At 37.6% G+C, this 27,725-nt stretch overlaps 1 protein-coding gene across 2 annotated transcripts in view; it reads left to right on the top strand.

Annotated features, from left to right (window-relative positions):
• Nucleotides 1-27,504, top strand: part of PTPN21 (protein tyrosine phosphatase non-receptor type 21) — a 46,971-nt gene extending 19,467 nt beyond the window's left edge. Inside the window, exons 5-20 of one of the 2 annotated variants that reach the window (XM_069858644.1) lie at nt 475-542; nt 922-992; nt 1,979-2,066; nt 2,939-3,027; nt 5,160-5,247; nt 5,931-6,010; nt 7,833-7,934; nt 8,533-8,593; nt 9,123-9,207; nt 10,422-11,884; nt 14,146-14,283; nt 16,789-17,010; nt 18,183-18,311; nt 18,627-18,861; nt 20,050-20,210; nt 21,079-27,504. In XM_069858644.1, coding sequence (XP_069714745.1) covers nt 475-542; nt 922-992; nt 1,979-2,066; nt 2,939-3,027; nt 5,160-5,247; nt 5,931-6,010; nt 7,833-7,934; nt 8,533-8,593; nt 9,123-9,207; nt 10,422-11,884; nt 14,146-14,283; nt 16,789-17,010; nt 18,183-18,311; nt 18,627-18,861; nt 20,050-20,210; nt 21,079-21,207 — 3,209 coding nt within the window. In that variant the 3' untranslated portion in view covers nt 21,208-27,504. The remainder of the gene's footprint in view (nt 1-474; nt 543-921; nt 993-1,978; nt 2,067-2,938; nt 3,028-5,159; nt 5,248-5,930; nt 6,011-7,832; nt 7,935-8,532; nt 8,594-9,122; nt 9,208-10,421; nt 11,885-14,145; nt 14,284-16,788; nt 17,011-18,182; nt 18,312-18,626; nt 18,862-20,049; nt 20,211-21,078) is intronic. The other variant, XM_069858645.1, reaches the window with a different exon arrangement.
• The last annotated feature ends 221 nt before the right edge of the window (nt 27,505-27,725 follow it).

Genomic DNA, 27,725 nt, shown 5'->3' with positions numbered 1-27,725 from the left:
CTGGAACAGGTTGTCCAGAGAAGTTGTAAAGCCTCCATCCGCTGTATTGAAAACTTGACCAAAGAAGGCTCTGAGACAAACTGCTGTACCTGACCCTCCTTGGGGCTGATGGGCAAGATGCTATACAATCTCCAGATGCCCTTTCCAACCTCAAATGTTTTGTGATTAAAAAATCAAACAAATAGAACCCCAAGGAACTCAGGAACTTGAAGCAACATTCTGATTGTTATATCATTACTTTTCCTTTCCTACACACAGGGAGAGTTATCAGTTTTTCTGAACAATTAGAAAGATGAGATATGTTTTTACTTTTTCACTTAATAAACATTACTAGTTAGTTTGTTTCATTGTTTTACTTTCAGATCATAGTTCAATAGGATGGATATTTGCTACTTGGAAAACCTGCTGCAATTTATTGGGTATTGAGTAATTTTGTTACAAATGTTTGAATCCAAGACATGTTTTATTTTTTAGCTGATTTTGGAGACTATGATCAGTATGAATCTCAGGAGTTTCTACAAAGATTTGCTTTGTTTCCAGTGGTAAGTATGTAATTCAATAATTTTAAATTCTTGATTTGATAATTTAAATCTTTCATTAGATTGGTAAAAGTAAATCATTAATAAATACTTCATCATCCATCTAGCTTACTGCTCCCTAGATTTTAAAATTTAGTGGAGGTTTTCTTTGAGACTGGAGTGATGTATACCTTATTACACAGAAGCTATGATATTGCAAGATCTTTTCAGTAAAACCACTTCAAAACAGTGTTTGTGCTTTTTGGTTTTGTTTGTGTGCGTAATACATCATCTAAACTCCAAGATTAAAATGAGGAGTTTATTTGCCTCTGTAGAGAGACTATAACTATTTATTTTATTGATTTTTTTGTGTATCATTCTACAATTGCTATCTTACCTTAAGGGCTGGCTACAAGAAGAAAAAATATTGGAAGAAGCGACTCAGAAAGTTGCCTTGCTACATCAGAAGTACAGGTAATGTTTCTGAAACTCTTTATTGCTTAATTTTGACTTCTTCAGTAGCTCAGAAATTTAGGAATATCAGAAGGCAGCTGCATTAATTTCAGCTCCTATTTAAATGAGTTTTGCACTTACACATCTGCATTGAAATTACAAGAATTCATGCTGAATGGAAGTGAAAAGAGAACAGAATTACTGTGAAAATAAATGAGAGGTTTCTGCTTGGAAATGTGACCTCAACTGTGTGTTTCTGAACATTGTTATATGAAATTGTGATCCCAGTAAGGATGTTTCTTGATAAACAACAGCAGCAGATACTGAGGGCAGTAGAAATTTCAAGACAGTCACTGTGCCAGAATGCTTATGATCTTAATGAAAAACTAGCTAAGACACAACAGTCCAAGGCAAAGAAAAGTTAAATTCTCTGTTGTCAGTTGATCAGTGAAAAATATTTATGACTATGTGAGTAATACTGATTATTTTTCTCCTTTATTGTTTTAAAACAACAATTTGAAAATTGCAAGGACAATTGTCTCCTTCTCATGTTTTCAGACCATTAAAGTTTTAACAGCATTTAGAATACTAGACTCTCTTTCCTGAAATGTGAAGCATTAAAACTTAATATTGGTCCTAAACACATATACTGCAATCAGAGAAATTCAAGTCTTGAACACGTGTGCAAGATTAGTCATTCTGATAAAGTGAGAAAATATGGTGACAATGGTGGATTTGAAGAAGGATGTAATAATTGTCTGCCTTTAGTAGAGGCGATAAATTTGACTGGTCTTTGTTGCCATTTACCTCTAGAGATGCTTGAGAGAAGGAAGTTACTGAGGTTGAGACAAATATATCAGGCAGTGGTACAGATGAAAACAGCATGGTTTGATGCTTGCCTGGATGTCTTGGGGATGCTTTTTACGCTTTGACGGTGTCGATCAGAGTAAACCAAATGTGATTCTTTCTTATTGACAGCATTAGCTGATCATTGTTTTCACTTGTAGAGGCCTTACTCCTCCTGATGCAGAAATGTTGTATATGCAAGAAGTGGAGAGAATGGAGGGCTATGGTGAAGAGACCTATCCTGCAAAGGTAAACAGGTCTTTGGTCTTTGTATCAGTTGCTTTTTCCCCCTCTATGTAAACAGGGTAACTTCCTGCCAAAAAAAGGAAAAGAAAAACAAAAGCTGTACCACTCCTTTTCTCCTCCAGAATTGTAAAAGTAGTTGCTTCCTACACCTCGGGGTGTTGGTTGACAGCCAACTGAACGTGAGCCAGCAGTGTGCCCAGGTGGCCAAGAAGGCCAATGGCATCTTGGCTTGTATCAGAAACGGTGTGATCAGCAGGTCCAGGGAGGTTATCCTCCCTCTGTACTCGGCACTGGTGAGACCGCTCCTCGAATCCTGTGTTCAGTTCTGGGCCCCTCACCACAAGAAGGATGTTGAGGCTCTGGAGCGAGCCCAGAGAAGGGCAACAAAGCTGATGAAGGGACTGGAGAACAAGCCTTATGAGGAACGGCTGAGAGAGCTGGGGTTGTTTAGCCTGGAGAAGAGGAGGCTGAGGGGAGACCTCGTTGCTCTCTACAACTACCTGAAAGGAGGTTGTAGAGAGGAGGGTGCTGGCCTCTTCTCCCAAGTGACAGGGGACAGGACAAGAGGGAATGGCCTCAAGCTCCACCAGGGGAGGTTTAGGCTGGACATTAGGAAAAAATTCTTCACAGAAAGGGTCATTGGGCACTGGCAGAGGCTGCCCAGGGAGGTGGTGGAGTCGCCACCCCTGGAGGTGTTTAAGGCACGGGTGGACGAGGTGCTAAGGGGCATGGTTTAGTGTTTGATAGGAATGGTTGGACTCGATGATCCGGTGGGTCTCTTCCAACCTGGTTGTTCTATGATTCTATGGTTCTATGTAACTTTGCTTTCAACGACCTTTTTCTGTATTTGCATAATTTTTTGCAACTTCTTACAGGACAGCCAAGGAAGTGACATATTCATTGGAGCATGTCTTGATGGTATCTTTGTGAAACACAAAAATGGTCGTCCTCCTGTTGTATTTAGGTTAGTATTGTTCTTTCTTAAAATATTTTCATGCCCTTGACGTTTTATGTGTTCCTCACTAGCATGAATGGCTGTTTGGTATGATGTGTAGTTATTCATTTGATAAACCTGAACACAGTCTTGTAGTTGTCATTCTACTGTGAATACTGAAGTCCATGGGATTTTTTAAACATGTTGATGACAGGATGAATCTCTTTAATCCAGATTAATTTTAAGAGATGGACATTTAATATATATTCCATTGCAAAATTTTATTGAGTCAAAGAGTAGCAGTTCTCTGCACATAGAACATAAGACATCCTGAGGTGGACACATCAGTTTACTTAGAAATAGTCAATTTTAAAGTGATCAAGGAGTTCCTTTCATATATTATGTATAAAAGAAATAAAGAGTAGAGTCACAGGGTAACATTTGTTTCATTATTTTGGTTCATATGTTGTTTTAGTTTATTATTTAATGTTCTGATATTCTGAATTCTAGTCGCAGATGTGTCCACAACTTTACCTAACAGTGAATATTCCGTTTTCATGTGAAATGGTGTGGTTCCTACTGACTTTAAGAGGAGTTACTTGAGCATTGATGAACAGAATTTGGAATAATTTTAAATTTCAGAAAATATATATTAAGATTTTTTAAAAAAATTGAATCTTACTTATCTGTAGTTATTGAGCAGGAAGAGTTTTATTGCTAGTGAACTTTAATCTTCCAGAATTTAATTTTTGGCTGCATGTGAACAGAATCTTGGAATTAGTCCAACAGTTACTGGAACTCATGGTGAATTTCTGGGGTTAGGGGAAGCAGCAACTGTATTTCTTTTTGTTAATGGTTTTGTTTAATAGAATTTATAACTTTAGCATTGTTAACTGTCCCTCATAAAAATCTGTCTCTGCTTCTGATAGCAAAGCTGATGCCAAGTTCTTTTTATTTGTGTAGAGTGGTAGAATTGCCCTAGTCTTGCTTTCTTGTAAAATGAAGCAACAAAACCTCTGCTGCCTGAAGTTCTAAGCACGCAGGGCGGAGGAATAAAGCTTTGGCCATGCATTTCACATAATTCCTTAAAGAATTGTGACTGTGTAAACATAAGAAAAAAGTTGCACATTTGAGAACATCAGAAAGTATTCATATTCTGATTTCAGGATCCAGCTTTCTTCTCTATTGTTTATTTGTCGTTGCTCTATTGTTTATTTGTTGGGCAGTTTTAACAAGGATGGATATATCATGATATTTACGTGACAAAAAAACATCAACAAATGACCCACCACTACTACTTACAAAGGCTGGATTATGCTTGAGATTGGTTCAAGTAATTTCATAATTGCATCCATAAATGCTTATGAACCAAGGCCTTAAGTTGGAGGGATCTTTGTTTGACATCAAAATAGGATCATTACTGTTTCCTTACCTTTCACATATGATGGTGAATAGCTTCAGCAAATACTATCAGCCACATCTACATAATGAAAATGGAAGTAATAGAAATGCCGTTAGAGAGTCTGGTATGTAGGTCATGCTTTTTCCCCTGTGTCTGTGCACTGCAGAACATCCTTTTAATAAATCAATGATAGAGGCTTTATTTACACTAATATAACACTGATGGATCAAACTACATTTGTATTTATCAAGAAGTTGAATACATACATGGTATTATATTTCTTGCAATCTAACTTTTTCTTATCTGTCAATATGCAAATGATGTCTAGAATATATGCATAATAATGCTTCAATGGCTTTGTTAAGTGCAGATTTTTTTCTCCCTAGAATTTATGGTTTGCTTCCAAGCAGTCGGGGCATTATAATTTTGTGATAACTAAATTTGTCTAAATTTGGTTGTGTTGTTTTTCTTTCTTTTTAAAAAAAGAACACTTGGAAGACTTTCAAGTAGAAGACAAGTAGTAAACTTATTACTCTACATGTTATACAATTTCAGAAGAGTTAGACACATGCTCGATTTCTTTTCAGTGGTCACTTAATAGATAGTGATGGTCTGCAAGTTGTTCAGATAGACTGATGAACTTTTTATTCGTCCTCAGTTCTTTATTCATATTCTTGGTGGTGGTTGTGTTCTTAAGTTGCATGTTCTGTGGTTTGAAAATCAGAGCTTGCCAGTTATGTTCTGTCCTTTTTGTTTGTAGGTGGCATGACATTGCCAACATGTCCCATAACAAATCCTTTTTCGCACTAGAGCTGGCAAACAAAGAAGAGACAATCCAATTTCAAACTGTGAGTAGATTTCTAATTTTTTTTTTTCACTAAGGCATCAGTAGATAAAACCACAAATTAGGACTGCTAATTTATCTCGAAAGGTAAAAGTTATTTTTTGCATATTTAGCAATTTTGAGCTGCATGAGTGAGTCAAAAGCAATAGTAATAATATCTCTGGCTACCTTTCTCTGGGAAGGCATTAAAAAAATGACCTTTTACACTGAGTTCATTGACAAGTTTGGTTCAGGTGGTGATAAACATTTTCATGTGTTCCAGTAAAATTTCTAGCATGTCTTTTTGACTTTCAAATCAGTAGCATTTAAATATCAACATATTCTTTGCAGAATTTTATGTAGCATCTACCAGCTGTCATTGTCAAGGAAGCAGCTGTTGACAATCTTATGGGATGATATACACACACACACAGAGTAAATCATGTTAGTATTATAGTTGATAAGAGTGCCTTTAACAAAAGGCATCTACTTTTGACTTTCATAAATCTCATAAAATTGTTAGTCTAGAGTGCATGTTTAGGCCCACAAAGTACAATTTTAGGGAAAACCTGGTGACAGTAATGAAGTTTTATTAAAATGGAATAGGTCAACATTTAATCTTAAAAAATTCAATGGCTTATCTGACAGTAAGTAGTGGGTATGCACATTTTGCCTAACAGGCAAATCTTGTTTATGTTTTTTTGGCAGGAAGATATGGAGACAGCAAAATATGTGTGGAGGATGTGTGTGGCTAGACACAAATTTTACAGACTAAATAAATGCAGCCTGTAAGTAGAATACATTAATTCCTGGCACCCTTGAAGCTTCCATTGGGAATTGAAATCTTTTATAGCCTCTGTAATGTCTTTATTGTCCTTTTTAGATGGTAGGAATGAAAGATTTGGGTTTTTTTTCTTAATCTTTCTTTGAGAAAATACTCAAACATCTTTTGCCTTATAAGAGAGGACAATATTATACACTGAAATCATGCCAAAATTAGTTGTATTTGGCCCCGGCTGCTGGATCTCGGTGCTGTGACAGACTTTAGTTGATTTGAGTGCTTCTATTGCTGGAATGTATGTGAGATACTGGAATAACTGCGATTTGGACCTGGGTTTGGGTGAACTGCTCTGAAAGGACACACTAGAGGGCTTTAAAAGGGCGGGAAGTGTATGTGAAGCACTCCTGAAATGTGCTGGACTGACAACTGAGAGGTATGTAGTCCTCTGGATATCCATGGAATCCGTATAGCTCAAGTAGCACCAGTGCAAAGTAAAATTAGTATAATTCATCAAATTAAAATTTAAGTGGGCTGGTCTCTAGCTTGTAAATCAAGGACTGGAATTTGAGCTACTCCACTGGTACAGCTTTTCTTCAGTTAACCTGCTTCAGCCAAAGAATAGGGAATTAGACCGCATGAATACAGTACTTAAGGGCAAGGGAGCCCATGAGGGCTGGGAGCTCTTCAAAAAGGAAATCCTAGCAGCTCAGGAGAAAGCCATCCCCATGTTCCGGAAAAAAAGCTGGCAGGGGAAAAAAACAGCTTGGTTGAACAGAGAGATCTTGAGTGATATCAAGAAGAGGAGAAACGTTTATGGGCTCTGGAAGAGGGGACAGGCCTCTTGGGTGGACTACAGGAGGGAGGTGAGATTGTGTAGAGAAAAAATCAGAAGGGCTAAGGCTCAGCTAGAAATCAGATTGGCAGAGTCTGTGAAAGATAACAAAAAATCTTTCTATAAATATATAAATAATAGAAGGAGGACTAGGGAGACCATACAGTCCCTATTGGACACAGAAGGAACAACAGTGACAGGGGATGAGGAAAAGGCTGAGGTACTTAATGCCTTCTTTGCCTCAGTCTTTAATTGTAAAGAAAGTTGTTCTATCTGTGTACAAACTCAGGAGCTAGAGGAGCAAAATGAGGCTCCCATGGTCCAAGAGGAGGTGGTCAGAGCCTTGCTAGCCCAACTAGACAGCTACAAGTCTATGGGGCCAGATGGGATTCATCCAAGGGTATTAAAGGAGCTGGCGGATGTGCTGGCCAAACCCCTTTCCAACCTGGTTATTCTGTGATTCTATGATTCTATGAATAGTGTGTCATAAATTGCATGGTTCCCAAATGTTCCATTACTCCTCTTTGTACACAACAAGATAGCTATTGGAGGGGTTGGTCCAAAATTTGCTGGGGCCAGTGGAAAGATAATGGAGTATTTTGTACTGCAGATGACTCACTAGTATTTTTAATGATAATTTATTTTAGAAAAGTAAAATTCATTTGGAATAGAGTAGACCTGATACTTTTAAGTTTGTAAACCTGGCTGCGTTTGGAGAGATAAGAAATATTGGTAGAAATAGTGCATCTGTGGGACCTGTGCATTACTGTCTGAATAATGTCAGTTCTCTAGTTCTATATTGAAAGTCCGTCTCTATGATTAATTATTTTAACCTTTCACCACAGTTTCATTAATAGGAAAAGACTTCAAAAAACTTCTCTAATTATCTCTACTCTAAGATTCTCTGTCATCTGGTCCTGCTGCTGAAAACTGTCTTATGCACGCCTGTATTAATTTCAGATTTTTTTTTCTTTATCTGTACATGCCTTGTCTTTAGAGACTCCCTGGACTCTCCACCTGAGGAGGGCTCTCAGAAATCTTCCCTCATTCTTTCCCTTCCACGCTTTCCAATCCTTTCTCGTCCTTCACTTCCCAAAGGGTGAGCTGAAAAATAATCTTTCTCTCTGAAATCTGGCAAAGTACACATGCTGTGTAGGATAGGGAAAAACAAGCGTGAAGTTCCTGAACTGTACATCCTGGAGGCAATCCAACAAATTATGAAAATATATTTTTGTTAGTTTGAATATTCATGCAGTGTAGTTGCACTTTCCAGTTCCTTCTGCATCTGTAACATTACATTCTGTAAACAATCTTATGTCTGGTCTTGTAGAACAGGTAACTTGGAGTATGAGATTTTACGTGGGGTTCAAATTTGGAACCAGTCTCCAGTTACTCTGCTGCTTTTTCTGCCCTGCTGCACTGCTTCAGAGACGTCTCCTTTTTATGCCTCACAAGAAGGAGGCAAAGAAATAACTAATGTACTTTGATCTTGGTGTTGTTCTTGGCACATTCTGTCTGTAGTGGTGGTTTATACACACAGTTCTTCCTTTTGAAACTATTGGGAGGACTATTTAATGCAGGGCCTGGCTCCAAGAAATGTAGAGTGATTTTAACTGAACCAGGCTGCACTTTCCAAGGTTTGACACAGATCTTGGTGATGTTAAGAATGATTTCTCACCATAAGATTTCTTCTGTAGGCAAACCCAGCCCATTACAGTGAATCCTGTTAGAAGGCGGTCTTCATCCAGGATGTCTATGGTAAGGAGACCAAATAGTTCTTCATTTGCATTTTTATGGATATCTAATAACTTTGAATCAGACATTACTTTCCTTCAGTGAAATAAAATGAGTGATGAAAATGTTGTCTAATATGCAAGCAACTGGTTATGACTTGTAGGAAAAGCTGCTACGTAATATCTCAATAGTGGAATTAAAATAATTGCAATGAAAAATATTTTAAACACTTCCATTTTTAGTTTAGTTTTTCTGTCTCTACGAGACTCATATAGAAGTCTGTCCTTGATGTCAGATGGCAAGATACAGCCTTGGGTTGGTGGTGCATTTTTTCAGTTTTGTTTCTTTTCTTTTATTGTTTCTTGTGTGACTTCACAGGAGAAACTTACACTGCAGATTTAGAGAAGTGGTTTACATATGATGACTTTGTGTGTATTATATATTTTATTTATGTATAATATTACACATTATATAAATATTAAGAAGTCCTTGAGTCTTGTTTTTAAAATATATGAGCAATTTTTAACTAAAAATAAAACGCTTGCTTTTTTAGCCCAAGCCTCAGCCTTATATGATGCCTCCACCACCTCAGCTGCATTACAATGGTCATTATACTGAACCATATGCATCCTCCCAAGGTAAGTTCATTTAACTCTAAGGAAACACTACACAGCTTTAGAAAGTAAAAACTGTAACTTGCATTTTACAGCTTCTTTAGCTACAGCTGAATGAATTCATAGGGTGAACATGAGATAGGTTTCTACTAAAACACTCATTGATGTTCTTGCTGCTACTCTAGGCTTATAGGCTGATGTGAAATGTGGGATATGAGCAAAGTTAATTATGGTAGTATATACTCCCAACTACAGAATGTAGTCCCTTGTGCAAGTTTAAGCTGAGTGTTACTTTCTTTCGTTTATGTACCAAACTGGTATGTTATGGCATTCTGAGTTCCTTGCCCATATAGTAACTGCAAAGAGTAACTGAGCCCCCAGAAAATTAAAAAAAAAAAATTAAAAACTTATCAAACCCAGAATCTAAGAAGAGAGATGTTTCTCTGAGTTTGCTAGACTACAGGGTGCTATGGAGTTCGAAGGCTAAGTAGGCTGCAAGTTGCAGGATTGTTATACATGTCATTGAAAAGAAGGGAAGAAAACCCCAAAACCCAAACAAACTCTAACTGGAATTCTGAAAGAATGCACACTCCTAATCTAAGCAGTTTAACAATGGAGTCGTGGCTGCTTTCTCTCCTTTTTTTTGGATCATTGTACATTATGTCTTTAACAAAGTTGCTGCCCAAAAGAGCTTAATCTGATCTTTTGCAAAGTTGCAAAGTTTTGACAAGGACCTTCCGCACCTGTAAGTCAGCTGGATTAAAAATATGCTTATAACTCACTAGTAAGTAAATAAGCACATTTTCTGTCTAAATACAGTTACGCAAGTAATCATGAAGATATAGGTAAGTACATTCAGAATGTAGCTGAATTTTTTCCAGTATAGTGTTGGAATTATTGCTGAACACAGTGAGAGCTGTCATGCTTCTTACTTGCTACTGTACACATCCTATTTTTAAGCAATTTTTTCACAAACAAAAGAATTTTTGACTGTCTACAAGTTCATTACTGTAAGTGTGACAATGATTTTGGTGAACTTGAAGAGTTAAATCATGAAAGGCATCTGAAGCAATGACTTAATTGTTCTCTTCTGGAGCCTTTTTTTCCTTCTCAATTCAGTAATTGCTAAGAATAACTGAGATTTTTTAAATGTCTAACATTCATTAGCTGCATCTTAATAGAGAATGTCTTTGTTTGATGTCATGGACATAAAGGTTGTTCTTAAACTTTGCTTTCAGATAACCTCTTTGTGGGCAATCAAAATGGATACTACTGTCACTCTCAGACTAGCTTGGATAGAACCCCTCATGACTACAGCGGTCGGATCCGCAACGGTAGTGTCTATAGTGCACATAGCACAAACTCCTTGAACAATCCACAACATTACTTGCAACCATCCCCCATGTCCTCTAACCCAAGCATTACTGGAAGCGATGTACTCAGAACAGATTATGTCCCATCACACAGACATAGTGCACTAATACCACCTTCTTATCGTCCCACACCAGACTACGAGACTGTGATGAGACAGCTCAACAGGGGGATGGTGCATGCAGATAGGCAGAGTCATTCGATGAGAAATCTTAACATCAGCAATTCATATGCTTACAGCAGGCCTGATGCCTTAGTTTACAGTCAGCCTGAAATACGCGAACATGCTCACTTCACTTCCCCACAGTCTAACCATTATCCGTTTAACCTGAACTACAGTTTTCATTGCCAATCCCCCTATCCTTATCCTGCTGAAAAGCGCCCAGTTGTTGGGGCAGTCAGTGTGCCTGAGTTGACAAATGTGCAGCTCCAGGCTCAGGACTATCCAGCACCGAATATAATGAAGACCCAAGTCTATCGACCACCTCCCCCATACCCATACCCAAGACCTGCAAACAGTACTCCAGACCTTTCCCGACATATCTACATTAGCAGCAGCAATCCAGATCTTATTACAAGGCGAGTGCACCATTCTGTCCAGACATTTCAGGAAGACAGCCTGCCTGTGGCACATTCTCTTCAGGAAGTCAGCGAACCTCTAACATCAGCACGCCACGCTCAGCTGCAGAAAAGGAACAGTATTGAAATAGCAGGCTTGACTCCCAGCTTTGAAGGAATGAGAATTAAAGAGAGGACCATGTCAGCTTCTGCAGCAGATGTGGCTCTTCCAAGAGTTATCTCAGAAGGGTCACAGCCCAACATTCTGATGGAGAGAACAAAGCAAAAAGAAAATGAGCAAGAAGGTGTGAACTGTGATCACAAGAAAACTCTTTCAGATGCTACTATGCTGATTCACAGTAGTGAGGAAGAAGAAGAATTTGAAGAAGAAAACAAGGCTAGTACAAGTCTTTCTCCGCTCCCTGAAGATCAAACCCAACTTTCATCCATTATGGGTGGTTATTCTCATGATTCAATACTGAACTACCCTTATAGCTCTGTTGCTTCATCTGCTGGCCCTTTGCATATTCTTGAGCCTAAATTGCATATTGCAGAGACAGAAAAGAGAATGAAAGATATAAGCCCTGTTCACTTACTAGTAGAAAGCCAGGTACTGAGAAGAGGGGAAGGACTACTTACTCCATCTATGTCAGAATCCGACCTTACAACATCAGGGAGATACAGAGTAAGGAAAGATTCAGGAAAGAAGAGACCTGTGTCCGACCTTTTGTCTGGGAAGAAGAATATTGTGGAAGGCCTTCCCCCACTAGGTGTAAGTGGATATTACTCTTCTTGTTTCGAGTTGGTTGTTCTGTAGCAGGAATTGTGTGGCTTTTTGTTTGAGGCTTGGGTTTTTTTGTAATCAACCTGATATTCTTTTAAAACATGTGAAGTAAAGGCTACCTTAAGCTTGACATTTGTTTTTCCGGATTTTTTTTCCTCATTGTCTTCACTTATCTGTCTTTTCCTCCCTTCTCTGTCATGTCTGAGTTCTGTTTGTATAGTCCTCCTTCATAAATTTAGCTGTGCAGACTTCATCCATCTGATACCCCTAACTTGGCTAGCAACTGTAAAATAAGCAAGTTTAAAGTCTGTTCTAGATCCCAAATTCTGCCCTATCCTTATCTGGAACAGAAATAACTGCTTCCATTTCACTACCAGGGTTCTAATCTTCCTCTCAGTGAAAACTTGAATGTAGATGAATGCTCAATTTGATTCATTTGTTTTCTTCTTTTAACCTAAGAGGGGGACCTAATACATTAGGTAATAAAGTCTCTCCTTGCATTCTCTTCTTTCCTCCATCCCTTCCTCTTTTCATATCCTTTCAGTTTTGCCTTGCATTCAAGCTGGTTTTATCTCGCTGTGTCTTGCTTGCCAGGTCTCTTTTCTCCTACTCCAATCCTATGAAGCCATAAGTAGTTAATAACTGCAGGTTTCACCATCCTTGCAATTCCCACCTTGTAGAACCATGAACATCTATGTGGGACTAGAATTTCACTTGCAGTCCTCACCACTTGCTTTGTTAAATATAGTCTGTAGCATTTTTCAGGTGCTAATGGAGGGAGACCATTTTTATTATTATTTTGCCTTTTAAAATTGATTGTTGTTAACTCAACCTGACTGAGTTAGTGTCAGATAGTTTTCTGCACAAATTGAACTGCAATGGAACTACCGTATAACTTCTGCTGCTGTAGTAACTGTTACAGCTGATGCTGCAAAAGCTAATCTGGAGTAAGGTATGTGTTTAAGTCTGTTGGAATTCCTGTACATGGAGCTGTACACAATGAAATGAATCTTCATCATCTTCAATTGATTTTATAATTGTGTATGCTTTTTGAAATCTCCTTCCTCCTGTTTGTTTTGTGCATAAAGGGGATAAAGGGTAATACCTTTCTCCTTGTGTTCACACTAAAGTAGTCTCTTAGGATTTTGTTCTCCAAATGATATGTTTTCAAACAATGGTGCATCTACCAAAATCATACTCTGCCTTTTCCTTCCGATAGCTATGTAAGTATGCAAGTCAACCTTTGAAATTAAATTCATATTTAAACTTTTTTTCACTGGAACTGTTCAGTAAAATGCTTTCTAGTTCAGTTATATTTGAGTGCTGTTGTGTAGTTGAGAATAATATTTTGTTCGATATTGAGATGAGTATCCTGGTAAGAGAGCTGGCCCCTACCAATGTTTGCACCTCTTGCTTTCCAATGAACTCTTGGGGTTGTGTTGTGTATGTATTTACTTCGCTTTTAAATGTGGTCTCATCCTCTTAGCTTTGTCATCCTACCCCATATTACCATTTAGCTTATGAAAGGATTGCTTATAATTCAAGCTGCATATACCTCACATTTTCAGGGTATTTTTGCTAACAACCAAACCTAGAAACTGCAGGAATGATAAAGCTTTCCCTTTTTAAAAGAATAATCTGAATTTATTAATTCACATAAATTCCCCTTTGCTATTTTTCTCAAATAATGAATAGTAACTTCAATCATTTAGATTCATGGCATGGTTCAGGGCTCAGATGTGTGTGAAATTCTGCATTCATGCTTTGTATGTGCAGTTTGTTGCAAACTTAGTCAAACATTTAACTATACCAAATATTTTAAAGGCAAATGCTCTTTGTTACACTCACTTTTAGGGAAAAAAGTGCCTAGAAACTGAATAGTTTAGTAAAGAATAATTTTTATGTATTTCTGTAGCTCAAAGTGATTCCAATTCTGTACAAGAATGTTAATTATCCAGAGCTGTCGTGTCACACCCTCAGTTGTGAGCTTTGTAGGAAACAGTATTTGCTATTCTCATGCAGTTTCATTAACCTGCTTGGAATGAAGACAGACTTGTGTTGTGTCCTTGGAGGAATGTAGTCCCACCACCCTAATCTCTCTCTGCAGTGCTTATCAGGAAAAAAAATCAGAGCAATTTGCAGAAGGGGTCAAAGAAGTATCCTTTACTTAATTGAACTAATCTGGTTTCTGCTTTATAACTTAATCAGTTATTTAAGAATATTTAGAAGTTTTAACTTTTGTTTTTCAGGGTATGAAGAAGAACAAAAATGATGCAAAAAAAATAGGGCCACTAAAGCTAGCTGCCCTAAATGGACTAGCTTTGACTAGAATGCCTTTGCCAGATGAAGGGAAAGAAGAATCAACGAGAGCAACAAATGATGAACGGGTATGTTGAAATTTTTTAATGCTTGAATTCCTTTTCACACTAGTGATTTTTCAAAACAGAATGCAATATGTATGGTGCTTTATGTTGACTTTAAAATGCTTCCGATCTAAAATAACTCAAACACTAAGAATAGAAACAAAATTAAGAATGAGACTTCTGGCTGATAAAACTTTGCTCTAAGTGTTGGGTGTAACTTAGGTTTTTCGTAAAGATTTAAAATGACATTGATTCAGGTTGTGGTGTTCCTTTTGAACATGTAGAAAGCAAATTAACTAGTATCTACTGATAATTTTTTATGCCAAGTCTTTCTGTTTTCTCTCTTCATTTTTACTTTTTTTGTCCAGACTGAAAACATGAAAATTAGAATTTTTACTGTAAGATTGAACTTAATAGTAATTATTAAATAATACAATTTTCACAATAAATTTAGTCATCAAATTGCGTCCTGAGGGTACAGCTTGTGCAGATCGTATTTATCTCTTTTTCTCAGGTGTATCCATTAAAATATAGATGGAACTTCTGTAATCTGCAGATATTTTAAATTCAGTAAAGGTTCTCAGATCACTGAGGTGACATCAAGTTCTAGAAATTGAGGGTCATTCTTTGAGGAATACAGGGCTCCATCTGCTTCTGTCAGGGTAACCAGCATTAGTAAATATACTTCAGACTGCCTTGTTTATCATTAAAAATATGCAGGAAAGTGAGATAAAGTCAATATCCAGCGTGGAAAGGGCTATGTATAACAGCGCTGTCATACATCTGTCCAGGGAGCAATTACATACACCAAAGTCTACAGTGATTATTATACACTCTGTGACCAGCTGTGTCTTTAGAATCCTGTTCTGAGTGGCTGGACATCCTTAGCTGCACACTCTCTCATGCTCAATTTGTTAACAGTCACTAGGCAGGGATTAGAACCTGAAAGAACAGTCCTGCTCTCTTCAGCTGCAGTTTTAAGGAACAGGCTAAGAAAATTAATTGCAAGCCACACAGTAGGAATTAATTTGTGGAGTTCGAAGGCTTGAAGTGAGATCCATAGGAGGGGGTTGTGACTGTTTCATTTCAATGCAGCTGACGTTCTTTTTGAACTATCTATGTTCCTTAAAGATGCTAAGTTACAGGAATTAACATTGCATTCTCAAGGTACAGTTCTACATTTACTATTTGTGTTGGTTATTTCCTCTTATTTAGAGCCATCATCTCTTCCTTGACTGACCTTTACTGAAATCAGCCTTATTATTATTCAGCTAGCTCTGCACAAAGTGTTGAGGTAAAAAGAACCAGAAAGTCATGAAAAAGAAATGTCATTACACTTTCTCTTCAGGCAGTCATGTAGAGGCAGAAGAGATGTCACAAAATGGGAGTAATTCCTAAAGCAGTTGAGAAGAGGTAATGCAAAGTAGACATCTGACATGAAAGAATGACCAGACTGGGGATATTTTAGAATATAACTTTAAAGTTGATTCAGTGCTTGTTTCATTGCTCATCTTCATGTTATTGTTAGTTTAAATTAGGGAATTTAGCCTAAAGATAGTAAAGGATTTTGTACAGTTAAGGTATTGATGTGTAAATTGCATGTGATTGAGGTTTTACACCTTCCTCTGCAACATTTGGCATTACAGTTATTTGATACAAGACACTTTTGTGATCTGATACCTCAGAGAAGTTACTGTGAGAGGCTAGGGACATGTGACATAGATGAAATTTTCTGGCTAAAATCTTACATGGTTTTCCTCTAATTATTGTTGGCAAAGAGCTGCTGAAATTCCAGAAGTGTCTTATGATTTAGAAAGAACTCGGTTTCGAAAGAATAAACTGAGGGGAGGAGGGTGAGTGGATTATTTATATAGTGGTAGAAAAAAAATCCTTGGTTTATACCTCAGCTGCAGACAGAGGTTCTAACAAGGCTTTGCTGCTATATTCAGAGTTTACTATTTTCCACCTAAAAGAAAATGTGTAATATTGGTAGTGAATGATAAGTTTACTGACTGAAGCAAGTGTTTTGTTTTACACTTCTAGAGTCTTCCTTCATCAAAATGACAAGGTTGACTTAATTTTGGGTTTTTTTTACAAGGTTAAAGAAGACCTTTTCAAATCTAATGCACTATATTGAGCAGGAGGCTTAATGAGTATGTCTTGCTCAAAGGTATTTGAGGCAGTTTGTAGTATAGCATAGCTACCTGGCTTGGCCAGATGTTTCTTCACACAACTGAGTTGTCCTTAAAGAAAGTATGAAATAATTTTTCTTTCACTGGTGTTATTCACAGTCTTTGTGACCTAATGAAGTATAACGGGCTTTTTAGTTTTCTCTTAACAAAATTCTTGCTGTGTAGGGTTGCTTCTAACTATTCTGATATGTTTATGAAAATATTAAGTGCTGGAAAAGCGTTGAAAAAGTGTGTAGAAGAGGAGAGTACATACATTTTATCCTTCATGCATTCGCTGTTAAAAATAAACTCACTTTAGAATGTGACTTTGTATAGTTACCTGTGTTCTGTCTTTCAGTGTAAATTTCTGGAACAACGGTTAGAGCAGGGGATGGTGTTTACTGAATATGAGCGCATCCAGAAAAAAAGACTTGTAGATGGCGAGTGTTCAATAGCTCGGCTTCCTGAAAATGCTGAAAGAAACCGTTTCCAGGACGTCCTTCCTTATGATGATACCAGAGTAGAGCTAGTTCCAACCAAAGAAAATAACACGGGTTACATCAATGCATCTCATATTAAGGTGAGAGAAATACTGTTGGAGAAATGTTTTCCAGTTCATGTGGTGGCTGAGAATGGGTTTGGCCATCAATTTTGGTTTGGTCAGAGAGTGAGAATTCCTTCATCTCTTGCTTTGACTCCTTCTGCAAATGTTTCTTTGGGTAAAGGAGGAACCTGTTTTTCCTCATTACATAGAATAATGGAGGGTTTATTATTGGAACGATCTTCTGCATTTCATTTCTGTATTGCTTTACTGCTTCCTTTCTCTCTCTGTGGATTGGTGCTAAAAGAAGACATGACAGCTCTTCCTGGAGTTAAGAAGACAAATACCTTTACAACAAACTGGGATCCTTTGCAATGATTATGATATTTTTGAATGACAGTGACAATCCTTATTATCTCTTCCTCTTCTGTACTCTTGGACTAGATCCACAACAGGCAGTTAGGTAGCTCCTAGCTTAAGGTTTTTTTGATGGTTAGAGGAATAGATGAGCCGGGGTAAATCTGCTCTTTCATAATCTTCAGTTTCTCTCTTTTCCCTGGCTTAGCTCTTTAAACTGTTCAAAAATAAAAAAATTTCAAGAACCTTTAAGGCGGTTAACAAATTTTCAATGCATTTACCTACTTAAAGTGCAAGTTGGCTTCATTCTTTCTCTGAAAACAATTGAGCTCTTCTGAGTACCAGTTATAGTTATGGTACTGCCTTTTAAAAATCCTATGTTTTGCACACTGATATGGTACCATAGCTTCTATACTTCAACTCATTTACAAATGTTCAGTAATTCTTGTGACCCTTGACAAACAAGATAATATTTTTTGAGGAAACATCAGCTAATTCTGACTTTTTAGTGCATATAATAGCACTTACAGTGCCAGGGTATGAAAGCTTCTCTAAATATGAATTGGCTAGAATACGTTAAATTCACAGAAGAGGAATACAATTTTATTTACTTAATTTTACATTATGCTGATGTTATAAAGTACATTTATTTAGCTATGTGCCTATATAATTTTAAACATTGTGCCTCTCCTGCATCTAATGTGACAAGATCCAGCTAAAATATGGGAGACAGCTGTAATTAACAGTGGGCTCCTATTTCTGCAGTGTTGCTGTCTTTTTTCAGTTTGGCTGGCTTAAGGATTATGGAAAGGGGGTCTTCAATAATTATGAATCTAATGTCTTTCTTTTTACAGATCTCTGTTGGTGGCATAGAGTGGGATTACATTGCTACGCAGGGCCCTTTGCATAATACATGTCAAGATTTCTGGCAGATGATCTGGGAACAAGGGATTGCCATCATAGCCATGGTGACAGCAGAGGAAGTGAGTATAAACTGAGTCAAGTATCTCCCAGAAATCCCTTAATGGTTTTGTCATGATTTGTAGAGGAGGAGGACCTTTGCTCCAACAAGAGCAATAAGAAACGATAAATTTCTAGTTGCCCCTTTGAAATTTTGTCTTGCTTTCCTTGGCAGAAAAATGTAAATCTGCAACTCTTCCTGCTGGAAAGTTGGTTTACTCAGTGAGAAACGGTAACACTGTAATAGTACTTAATAGAGGGGAAATACAGTTGTTCCAGGAGCATCAGTTGTGTAAGTGTTCTTATGTTTCTTGTTAAGCAAGTGTTTTACTTTTAAGGAAAGCGGGAGAGAAAAAAGCTTCAGATACTGGCCACGTCTTGGTTCAAGGCACAACACCGTAACATATGGCAGATTTAAGATTACCACAAGATTCCGTACTGACTCAGGCTGCTATGCAACTACGGGTTTGAAGATTAAACATCTTCTCACAGGACAGGAGAGAACAGTTTGGCATCTGCAGTATACTGACTGGCCAGAACATGGCTGTCCAGAGGATTTAAAGGGATTTCTCTGTAAGTCTTATTTAAGAGCTTTCTTTTGTGGCTATTGATTCTGGGTTTGGTTTTGGTTTTTTTTCTAATGCCTCTTAAAATGGCGGTTATATGTGAATTAGCTCTTGATAAGTATACCAAGCATTCTGCTGAAAAAAGTTTCTTCAGACCAGCAGGAGATACTGAGTTATATTTTTGGTAGCAATATACCTGCCAGTTTTTTGAAGTGAGTGTTTATGTTCAAAGCCAAATACATAATTCATGAAAAGGTCATATAGATTAAAACATAACTGCATCAAGTAGTACAGATCTGAATATGTTACAGAAGTAGCAAGATGGCAATGAGCCACCTTTGGTGGGGAACAAGGCAAGGAAAGCCTCACAGAAGTTATATGGTGCTTATAGACCTGTATTGCTTTGGTTGTGATATGATGTGATTTATACAGCATGTCATTTTTCTGTGGGGTGTCATTTGTTGAATTACTTCTGGTGGTCATACAGCATAATATCATGTCGTATCATATCATATCGTATCAGATACGGCATGACCAGCAGGTCCAGGGAGGTTATTCTCCCTCTGTACTCGGCACTGGTGAGACCACTCCTTGAATAGTGTGTTCAGTTCTCTGGGCCCCTCACCACAACAAGGATGTTGAGGCTCTGGAGCGAGTCCAGAGAAGGGCAACGAAGCCGATGAAGTGGCTTCAGAACAGGCCTTATGAGGAACGGCTGAGAGAGCTGGGGTTGTTTAGCCTGGAGAAGAGGAGTCTGAGGGGAGACCTCATTGCTCTCTACAATTACCTGAAAGGAGGTTGTAGAGAGGAGGGTGCTGGCCTCTTCTCCCAAGTGATGGGGGACAGGACAAGAGGGAATGGCCTCAAGCCCCACCAGGGGAGATTTAGGCTGGACATTAGGAAAAAATTTTTCACAGAAAGGATCATTGGGCACTGGAACAGGCTGCCCAGGGAGGTGGTTGAGTCCCCTTCCCTGGAGGTGTTTAAGGGATGGGTGGACGAGGTGCTGAGGGGCATCGTTTAGTGTTTGATAGGAATGGTTGGACTCGATCCGGTGGGTCTCTTCCAACCTGGTTATTCTATGATTCTATATCATATCGTATCATATCATATCATATCATATCATATCATATCACATCATATCACGTGGCTTCATCTCCTAAATTTATTATTCTTATCTTTTTGAACTTCATAGCATACTTGGAAGAGATACAGTCAGTGCGGCGCCATACAAACAGCACTGCAGATCCTAAAAACTCTAATCCTCCTCTGCTGGTACATTGCAGTGCAGGTGTAGGACGAACAGGAGTGGTCATACTGTCAGAGATCATGATTGCTTGCTTGGAACACAATGAGGTGATCTGTTTTTCTTTCTCATGCTTTAAATAATGCTAGATAGTGGAAGAATAAATAGCCTGCCTAATAAACTTTTCATGGCTGCTTATTTGAGCTTTCCCAAGATGTGGCCTTTGGAAGAGCACTTGCAACTATGGTTGCAAAAGCTCTTGGCAATTCAACAGAAGTTAATAATCTTCTAGAGTTGCCCACTTACACATTGGGTGCTGGAATGCTCATTTGGATTCTCGACTACGTAAGATGTTGAATCACTGAGTGGAACAAGGTGTGCCCTAGGCTACTAAGCGTATTTCAGGATTTCACTCTGTCTTTACTACTTCATGCCTTAGTTATAATGGATAATACTAAAGAACATGCCTTTTAGCTAGTCTCTGTCCTTGCTATTAAATATTTTGTTTCTTAGTGTAGTAGTATCTGCAGTGTCAGCCTCAGCAGAGGACAAAGATGTAGTTTAATAGAATATAACTTGGTCTTATCAGCCTTTAGCCAGAAATGAACAGCTGTAAAGTGTTTATTAATAATATAATATGCCAGTTGAGACTCGACAAGGTGATTTTTTCATTGTGTAACCCTGTCCTAACACTGTGACAGATCTTGCGGCCACTAGATTTGTGAAGACCCATACCCTATGAGATAGGTAAATTTAGTATTATACATATTTTTTGCAGATGGGGACACTGAGGTAGGCATAGTCAGAGGTGTAGTGCAGTCCGTACTGCAGGCATGGGCAATGAATTGTCAGAGCTGAAATTATAGCAGTGGATTTTGTCCTTAGATCACTGATAGTTCCCTGAACTACCTGCTGAGAAAGTACAAGCCAGTTGTATTGCTCACCAGTCACTTGTAATTGTTTCTATTCTTCCTTCAGATGCTGGACATCCCACGAGTGCTGGATATGTTGAGGCAGCAGAGAATGATGATGGTGCAGACTCTTTCACAGTACACTTTTGTCTATGGAGTTCTCATTCAATTTCTCAAAAGTTCTAGACTTATTTAATCCCTGCCACCTCCTAAGGGACACTGCAAGAGTTTACATAAAGAAAATTACAATTGTCCAGGCAGACCTGCTCTCACTGGTGTTTTTTTTAATACGATGAATCACACAGTTGCCTTTTAGGGCTGGTATGTGACATGCGAATCATGGTAACAGCCCCAGCAAAGCAGGATCTTCGCTGGACTAAATTCTTTGCATGTTCAACTACAGTCATATTAGGGAATGATTTTACTTGTACCAGTCTGTAGTACTTTCATACGTTCTTTAGAGTGGTGTTACTCTGGGCAAAGACATTATCTTATGGAACGGAAGTACACGGCACAATTTTACTAAAATTATGTTTTAAAACATAATTTCATGACAGCTAAAATCTATAGATGCACATGGGGTGGGAAACCTGTTCCTTGGGAATGTCAAGGTCTTACGCGGCTTCAATTTGCTTTCAGTTTTCTACTTAGAATAATACATCTATATTTTTTAAATGAACTTTTGGTTTCCTCTGGTTTTTTTTCAGCAAAATTAACAGCTCTTAGATATTTTAAGCTGTTGCTTTAAGGACAGTTATTTTTATATTCACCATTTTTTAATTAAAAAAAAAACACCAGCACCACAATCCCAAACTTTTTAAGCAGCATAATATTTTCAGAGAAAACTGACAATGTTTGAACTAACTTTTCAAAAATCTTGTATAAAATACTAGGGGAAGCCATTGGTAGTTAGTTGTAGTGCTGTGTGGTAGAACTGACAGGTGAAAGATGATGTTAACTGTTGATAAATTCCATTTGAGCGGAGACATGTTTACCTATTGAGTTGTGGGCAACAAGCACGGGGAAAATATTCTAATTATCTACAAGGTTATTGGAGACAAATGGATGAGAGAAAGTACGTATTCAGTATTATTCATTTATTTAGAGGACCGTTTGATTTTACTGGCTGAAATCAAAGAGGATGCAAATGTTTAAGCACTTTTTTTTTTTGCTCTGTTATTTATGTAGTTAAGCATAGAAAGTATAATCATGCATTGTTTCATATGGTAAAATACCATTACTAACTTGTTATTTTAGGAAGAGCCTTTTAAGTTGATGAAGTGAGAGTACCAAAATTGGAGTAAGAAGGTGTATACTGCTGAAGTGGAAATGATAGTATGAAACATAATGGAGGATGTGTGGCAGCTATGATTGTTGGTTTACACAATGCACAGATGACCATTAAAATTGCTTGTGTTTCCAGTGAAGAAAGCCTTTAAAGCACTGGAGGTTCTGTAGACTCCTCCAGAATATTTTGTCAGTACTAGAAGAAATTTTCCTAATGCTGTGCAGCATTGCAGTGATGAATATCTGCAGAAGCCATTTGAGAACATCTGGAGAGCTCTTAGAAACAGCACTGCAGACACAGGTATTTTAGTAGCTGTGTAGGTGGCTGAGTCACTGGCTGTGTCATGGACCTGAAGATAAGTTGTACCTTTGGTAGTTTCTGTTTTGTCCCACGGGTCTAGTCTAATGATAGTATCCCTAAAAAAAAACCTCTGTCTGTGGTTTTCAGATGGGGACAGTGTGGTTTTACCTGCCTTTTCAAGAGTTTTGAGATGCTAAGTTGAAAATCCCTATTCAAAAGTGAGCTATTAGTTTGTAAATATCTGGTTTATTCTAAAAAACCCGTTATGGCAGACCAGTCTGCAGGCATGTTGAAGTGCCTGTTTCCCTTGACGCCTGCTTAGCAAGATGAAATGAGACTGAAAGTCATTTTTATCACTAGTGGAATTATGTTTTCAGTCAAGGATTTGGAAACTATTATGATTAATTAAACCCCTTCAAAACAATAATTGTCTCCTAAAACATTAATTAGGAATGATAAACAGCTTACCTCTATTTCCTCTGTAATAAGCTACTTCCACAAAGAAAAACACACAGTCTAAATGATGTGCTAATATGTCATTCTATATAAAATGTATTATTTTAAAGTACACTAAATTAATCTGGTGCATATGGTCTGCTTTAAGACAGTCTGAAATATTCTATTCTGAGTAAATGTAAGACTGAATATTTCAAATGGGGGAAACGGAGATAATTTTGTAACTATAAAATGCCTAGGAAGCATAAAGTGCAATGTAAAACTGGTGATCCAGAGGAAGTGAGTTACGGAAGACTTACTCTTCATACATAAATCTTGCAGACAAACCAATTTGACATATATGTGTTAACAGAAGTATTGAAAGAAAAAACCCCATACTTAGTTATTTGTATCATGCTGTGTTTTAAAAACATTGCTACTTTTTGCCACAGTTCACTTCAATCTTCAGAAATAGTTTTGAATGGGAAATGCTCTAAATTGTAGCTTGTACCATTTCTAAAGTCTGGAATGTCATCTTCATAACCTGACGTATGCAGCTTTTAATGAAATTGTATACAACCACAACTTCAAGTAACAATTCTTAGCTGTTCAGTAGTTACTGGGGCAGAATGTCAGCTGTGAGGCATTGAAAGGAGCAGTTAATACCAGAGTTTATGGGATTATTTGAGGTGAGTGAGGAAATGTGTCTCTTGTCTTTCTTTTCTGTTTAGCTGAAAGAAGTTGTTATCACCTTAAGAGGAGGTTTCTCACTTGTTTGGTAGTCACAGGCTTTATTTATTTTTTTAGGCATGACACTGCTACCTCCTCCACTTCAGCTTTCAGATCTGTCTGTCAGCAGTCCGTTTTTGCATTAATAGGCTTGACCTTGATAGATTTGACTTTATGGAAGTTCCTACTGGAGACAGCAGGATTACTTCTGTGTATAAGCATGTGGCTCCAAATGACTGTTGAAAACCAGGAGTTTCTTTTCTAAAGGTACCAAATGAAAATAAACTTCACAAGCTCCTTTAACAAAAATACTGTTAAAACCATTGTGTAGATTTTCAGTTCATTTTTTAAAAAGAAATCAGTTTTTAGCACTTTGCTCTGATCTTTGAAAAGGGATACTTTCGATATGTATTTGTGCTGGGTGCTTCATGAAGTGTTGGACATTATAAGAACATCCACTGTCCAAATGCAGTCACAGCATGAGTCAGAGATGGATTTGTTTGTCAAAAGCTTAGAATTCCACTATAACCCTGTCCATTTTGCCAAATGTGTTTCTGTTTTTATGAGGATGAAACCAGATTATTATGTAAGATTTGAGCTGAATTTTTAGTAAGAAAAGTTGTATAAAGACATTCTTGCTGTAACTGGCAAAAATGACACTGATCTCTAGAGATATCAGAACTCTCAGGGATAAAAATAGGTGCTACATACTGTCCAGACACAGGTTTGACTGTCTTTTTGGGGCTAAGTGTAAAATGCTTTTTAGGATCAAATTCTATGAAAAATCAGGAGAAGTACACACAAAGTGTAGTAAGGGCTGCTACACATTTGATTTCTTTCTCGGTTGCTCTGACGAGAGATTTTTTTGGCCAGTGAATCTCTGTAGTCTTGGACTAGCAGCTCTTCTCTAAGAACATAAGTCAGAGGCCCATTCATTGTAAAGATGTCACGGACTTAGCAAGCTTAACTGTTGGCTGCAAATCACTCCTCGCCCTGTTCCACGAGGGAGAAGCTCCATAGTACAGAGGGGAGGTCTGTGTAGCTTTTCTGCAGCCTGCACAGCTGTGCCCTCCTTTCCCTGCTGATCCCTATGAGGAAGAGGAAAAGTTCTATGCCTTCGTCTTGCTGTCATTGTGATACCTTTTGCACAAGTGACTGATAAAAACTACAAGTGCTGGGTGCAATATCTAGAAAAACATTTAATTCAAAGCAGGTGAGCAAGGCAGAGTTCCTGTAAGTTCTGTGGATGAAAAGCTGCTCTAAGTTATCGTTAACATTTAGAAAAAAGTAAATTAGTAACAAATAAAAGTAAAATAAATGTTTAATAAAATAGAAAAAAACACATTTGGTATTTTGAAAAATGTATTTTTATCTCCTCTAGTAATCCTGTGTATCTATGTAGCGGCTGCTACATTTTTCTTGTTGAAGCAGCTGTTAAAGTTGAGTGGCTCATGGATTTCAATGGCCTCTGGACCAAACTTGGGAACTGCAGGGTCGTTTAGCATACAAACTGTGTAATTAGATCTCAGTTTTACTACCAGCATTACTAAAACCCTGGACTTAAAATGGTGAAGTCGTTGTTACATTTCAATAGGTAGTTCAAATTATTAATTTAAAAGAAACAACACTTCAGTTGCTAAGAACTCTGTGCTTTAGATTTAGGGTTTGGGATTTTTTTTCAATACTGTAGAGCCCTGCAAGATGCAAAATTCCTCAAGTTCTTCCTGATATTATGAGAATTGAAATGGGCTTCTTGCTAATGAAAGCTTGAGCCCTTAAAGCAGGAATACTCTCATGTCTGCTTTAAATTTAAGTACAGATTACAAGAATTAACTGAAAGAATGCAGCAAGAATGTGCATGTGTGAAGTCACAGCATTCAAAGGAAAAAGTAGCTGAGATAACTTGGAAGAAATTCCCTTGTGAAAGGACAAAATGTTGGAAGTGGAAAGTGAGGTTTTGAGGAATGGCTGAAAGGATTTGGAGGAGGATTTGGAAAATTTGTAACCACAGTAAAGCTGCTAGAAGGGTTTGATTCATATGGTATGTTTTTTCATGGCATGATAGGGTGAGTGAATGTGTAGTCATAGGTGTTATTTTTACTGGCTTTTAGAAATGTGATTTTTGAAACTCCGAGGATTTTTCCAGAGGCTCTGTTATCTTCACATAGCTTCCTTATCAAACGTATTTAACACAATCTGTCAGCTCAGTTTCTGTTTACTTATTAAAGGTCAGATTTTTCTAACCGTGGTCTCTGGGTTTACACATGTAGAGGGAAGAGGCAGATGTGCAATTTTGCAGTGGTTTCTAATGGATGCAGGTAAGATGATTTGAAAGTCTAAATACTTTATGGATGCAGCCAGGTATTTTCCGTAGGTGAGAATTGCACCAGGTTAAGGCTGGTCTGAGAATCGGGTCCTTGAAATGTGGAATTTGAGATGTACTTATGTGGTGAAATTATGTGGTGATGCAGCACTTGCAACACAGCGATATTAAAACTCCAGTGAATCTCTAATACCAGGCTAAGGTAAGGGAAAATATCTTGAACCTTTAATAGCTGTTGCAAACGTATCTGTTAAAAAAAAAACAAAACAGAATAAAGTTTCATAGTGAGATCCTGTTGGGGAATAGTTAGGTGCATTCTCTTGGCATCACACATGTTACCTTAAGGTCTATAGGGAAGGGTTTGTTAACTTCAATGAGCATTTCAAAAAACAGTTGCTAAATGGCCTTTGCTTTTATTCTTTGCTGTTTTCCATGTGATGCTGTGTTCAGCAGCAAAGAATAACCTCCAGTGTATTTGTTCATTAGAAATCCATTCTTCAGCTCTAATTAGGGAATGAAAATAGAAATCAAATGCAAAGAACCTAAAGATTACAGTTTACAACGGATCTAGCCTGTGACAAGTTAGAGAGCAAGTCTGTAGAAACCACAACGTTATTTTGGTTCAGCTATGCAGCAGTCAAAACTACCAAATTATTAATTTTATGAGCACAGTTTCAGAAGGTGCCTAGCCTTTATAAAGGGAATTTAAATGCTATTTTTCCATTTGGAAATATTTAGGTAAGATTAGGAGACTTTTAAAATACTTTAAAGACTTTGCAAATGCCATTAAATTGTAGAATGGTAGGAAACTTGATGGAGGAAAAAACCGTGTAAAATCCTCCACTCTCTCTCCTTGCTAATCCTGTATTGTGACAGGTGTATATGCTCTTCACAAAGACATCTTCTTAAATTGCTTTGAAATGCCCAACACATCTGTCCTTTTTATGGAAATTTTAGAGGCTTGACCTGGCAAAGCAGTAAGTACGTACACTCCTACACACTGCTGAAATCTCTTCATTCAGTTAAAGCAAATTGGTGTTGGAAGTCCTTTCAGCACTTTCTTAGGACTGAGTCCTTAATGTCAGAGGAGTGCAGGGTCTGGCTCCATTTCCTTCCTTTTTCACGTGAGCCAGTATGCAAGGATTGAAATGGGACTTGGTTTAAACAGTAGCAAACATGAAGTATTACTTTCTAGTACTAAGCTAGTGGTTAACATGTCTGGTTTTGCTGTCTTGCCACCAATACTGGAAAAATGTATAATCAAAACAGCTTTAAGTCTTGTAAAACTGAAATTGGTTTGTAAAACAATGTACAAATGGTGTTTCATAGACAGAAAAGCTTGTATTACTGAATGTAATATATGTGAAATGAATATATTATAGTCTATTTTTGCCATGGAAATAAATATTTGAAGCAACTATGAGTTTTTATTGTTCCATTATTAAAATAGTAATCAGTGAACTTAGTTTTAATGTGGAGTCCAAGGTTGGTACTTGACCTTCTGTTATCCCTCTTCTGAAGTGCTGCAAGTACTGTCCTGCATCTCAGTATGAAGACAAAACTTTTACTGTCAAATGCTAATAGCCGTCACCTGTGTGGCAGGAAGGTCTTGTACTCTGCTACCACTATCCTATCATTA

Source organism: Phaenicophaeus curvirostris, chromosome 5 (genome assembly GCF_032191515.1).
Source record: "Phaenicophaeus curvirostris isolate KB17595 chromosome 5, BPBGC_Pcur_1.0, whole genome shotgun sequence".
In the NCBI taxonomy this organism is placed as follows: Eukaryota; Metazoa; Chordata; class Aves; order Cuculiformes; family Cuculidae; genus Phaenicophaeus; species Phaenicophaeus curvirostris.
Note: the sequence above shows the minus strand (reverse complement) of the source record. Positions and strands in the feature narration are given on the sequence as shown.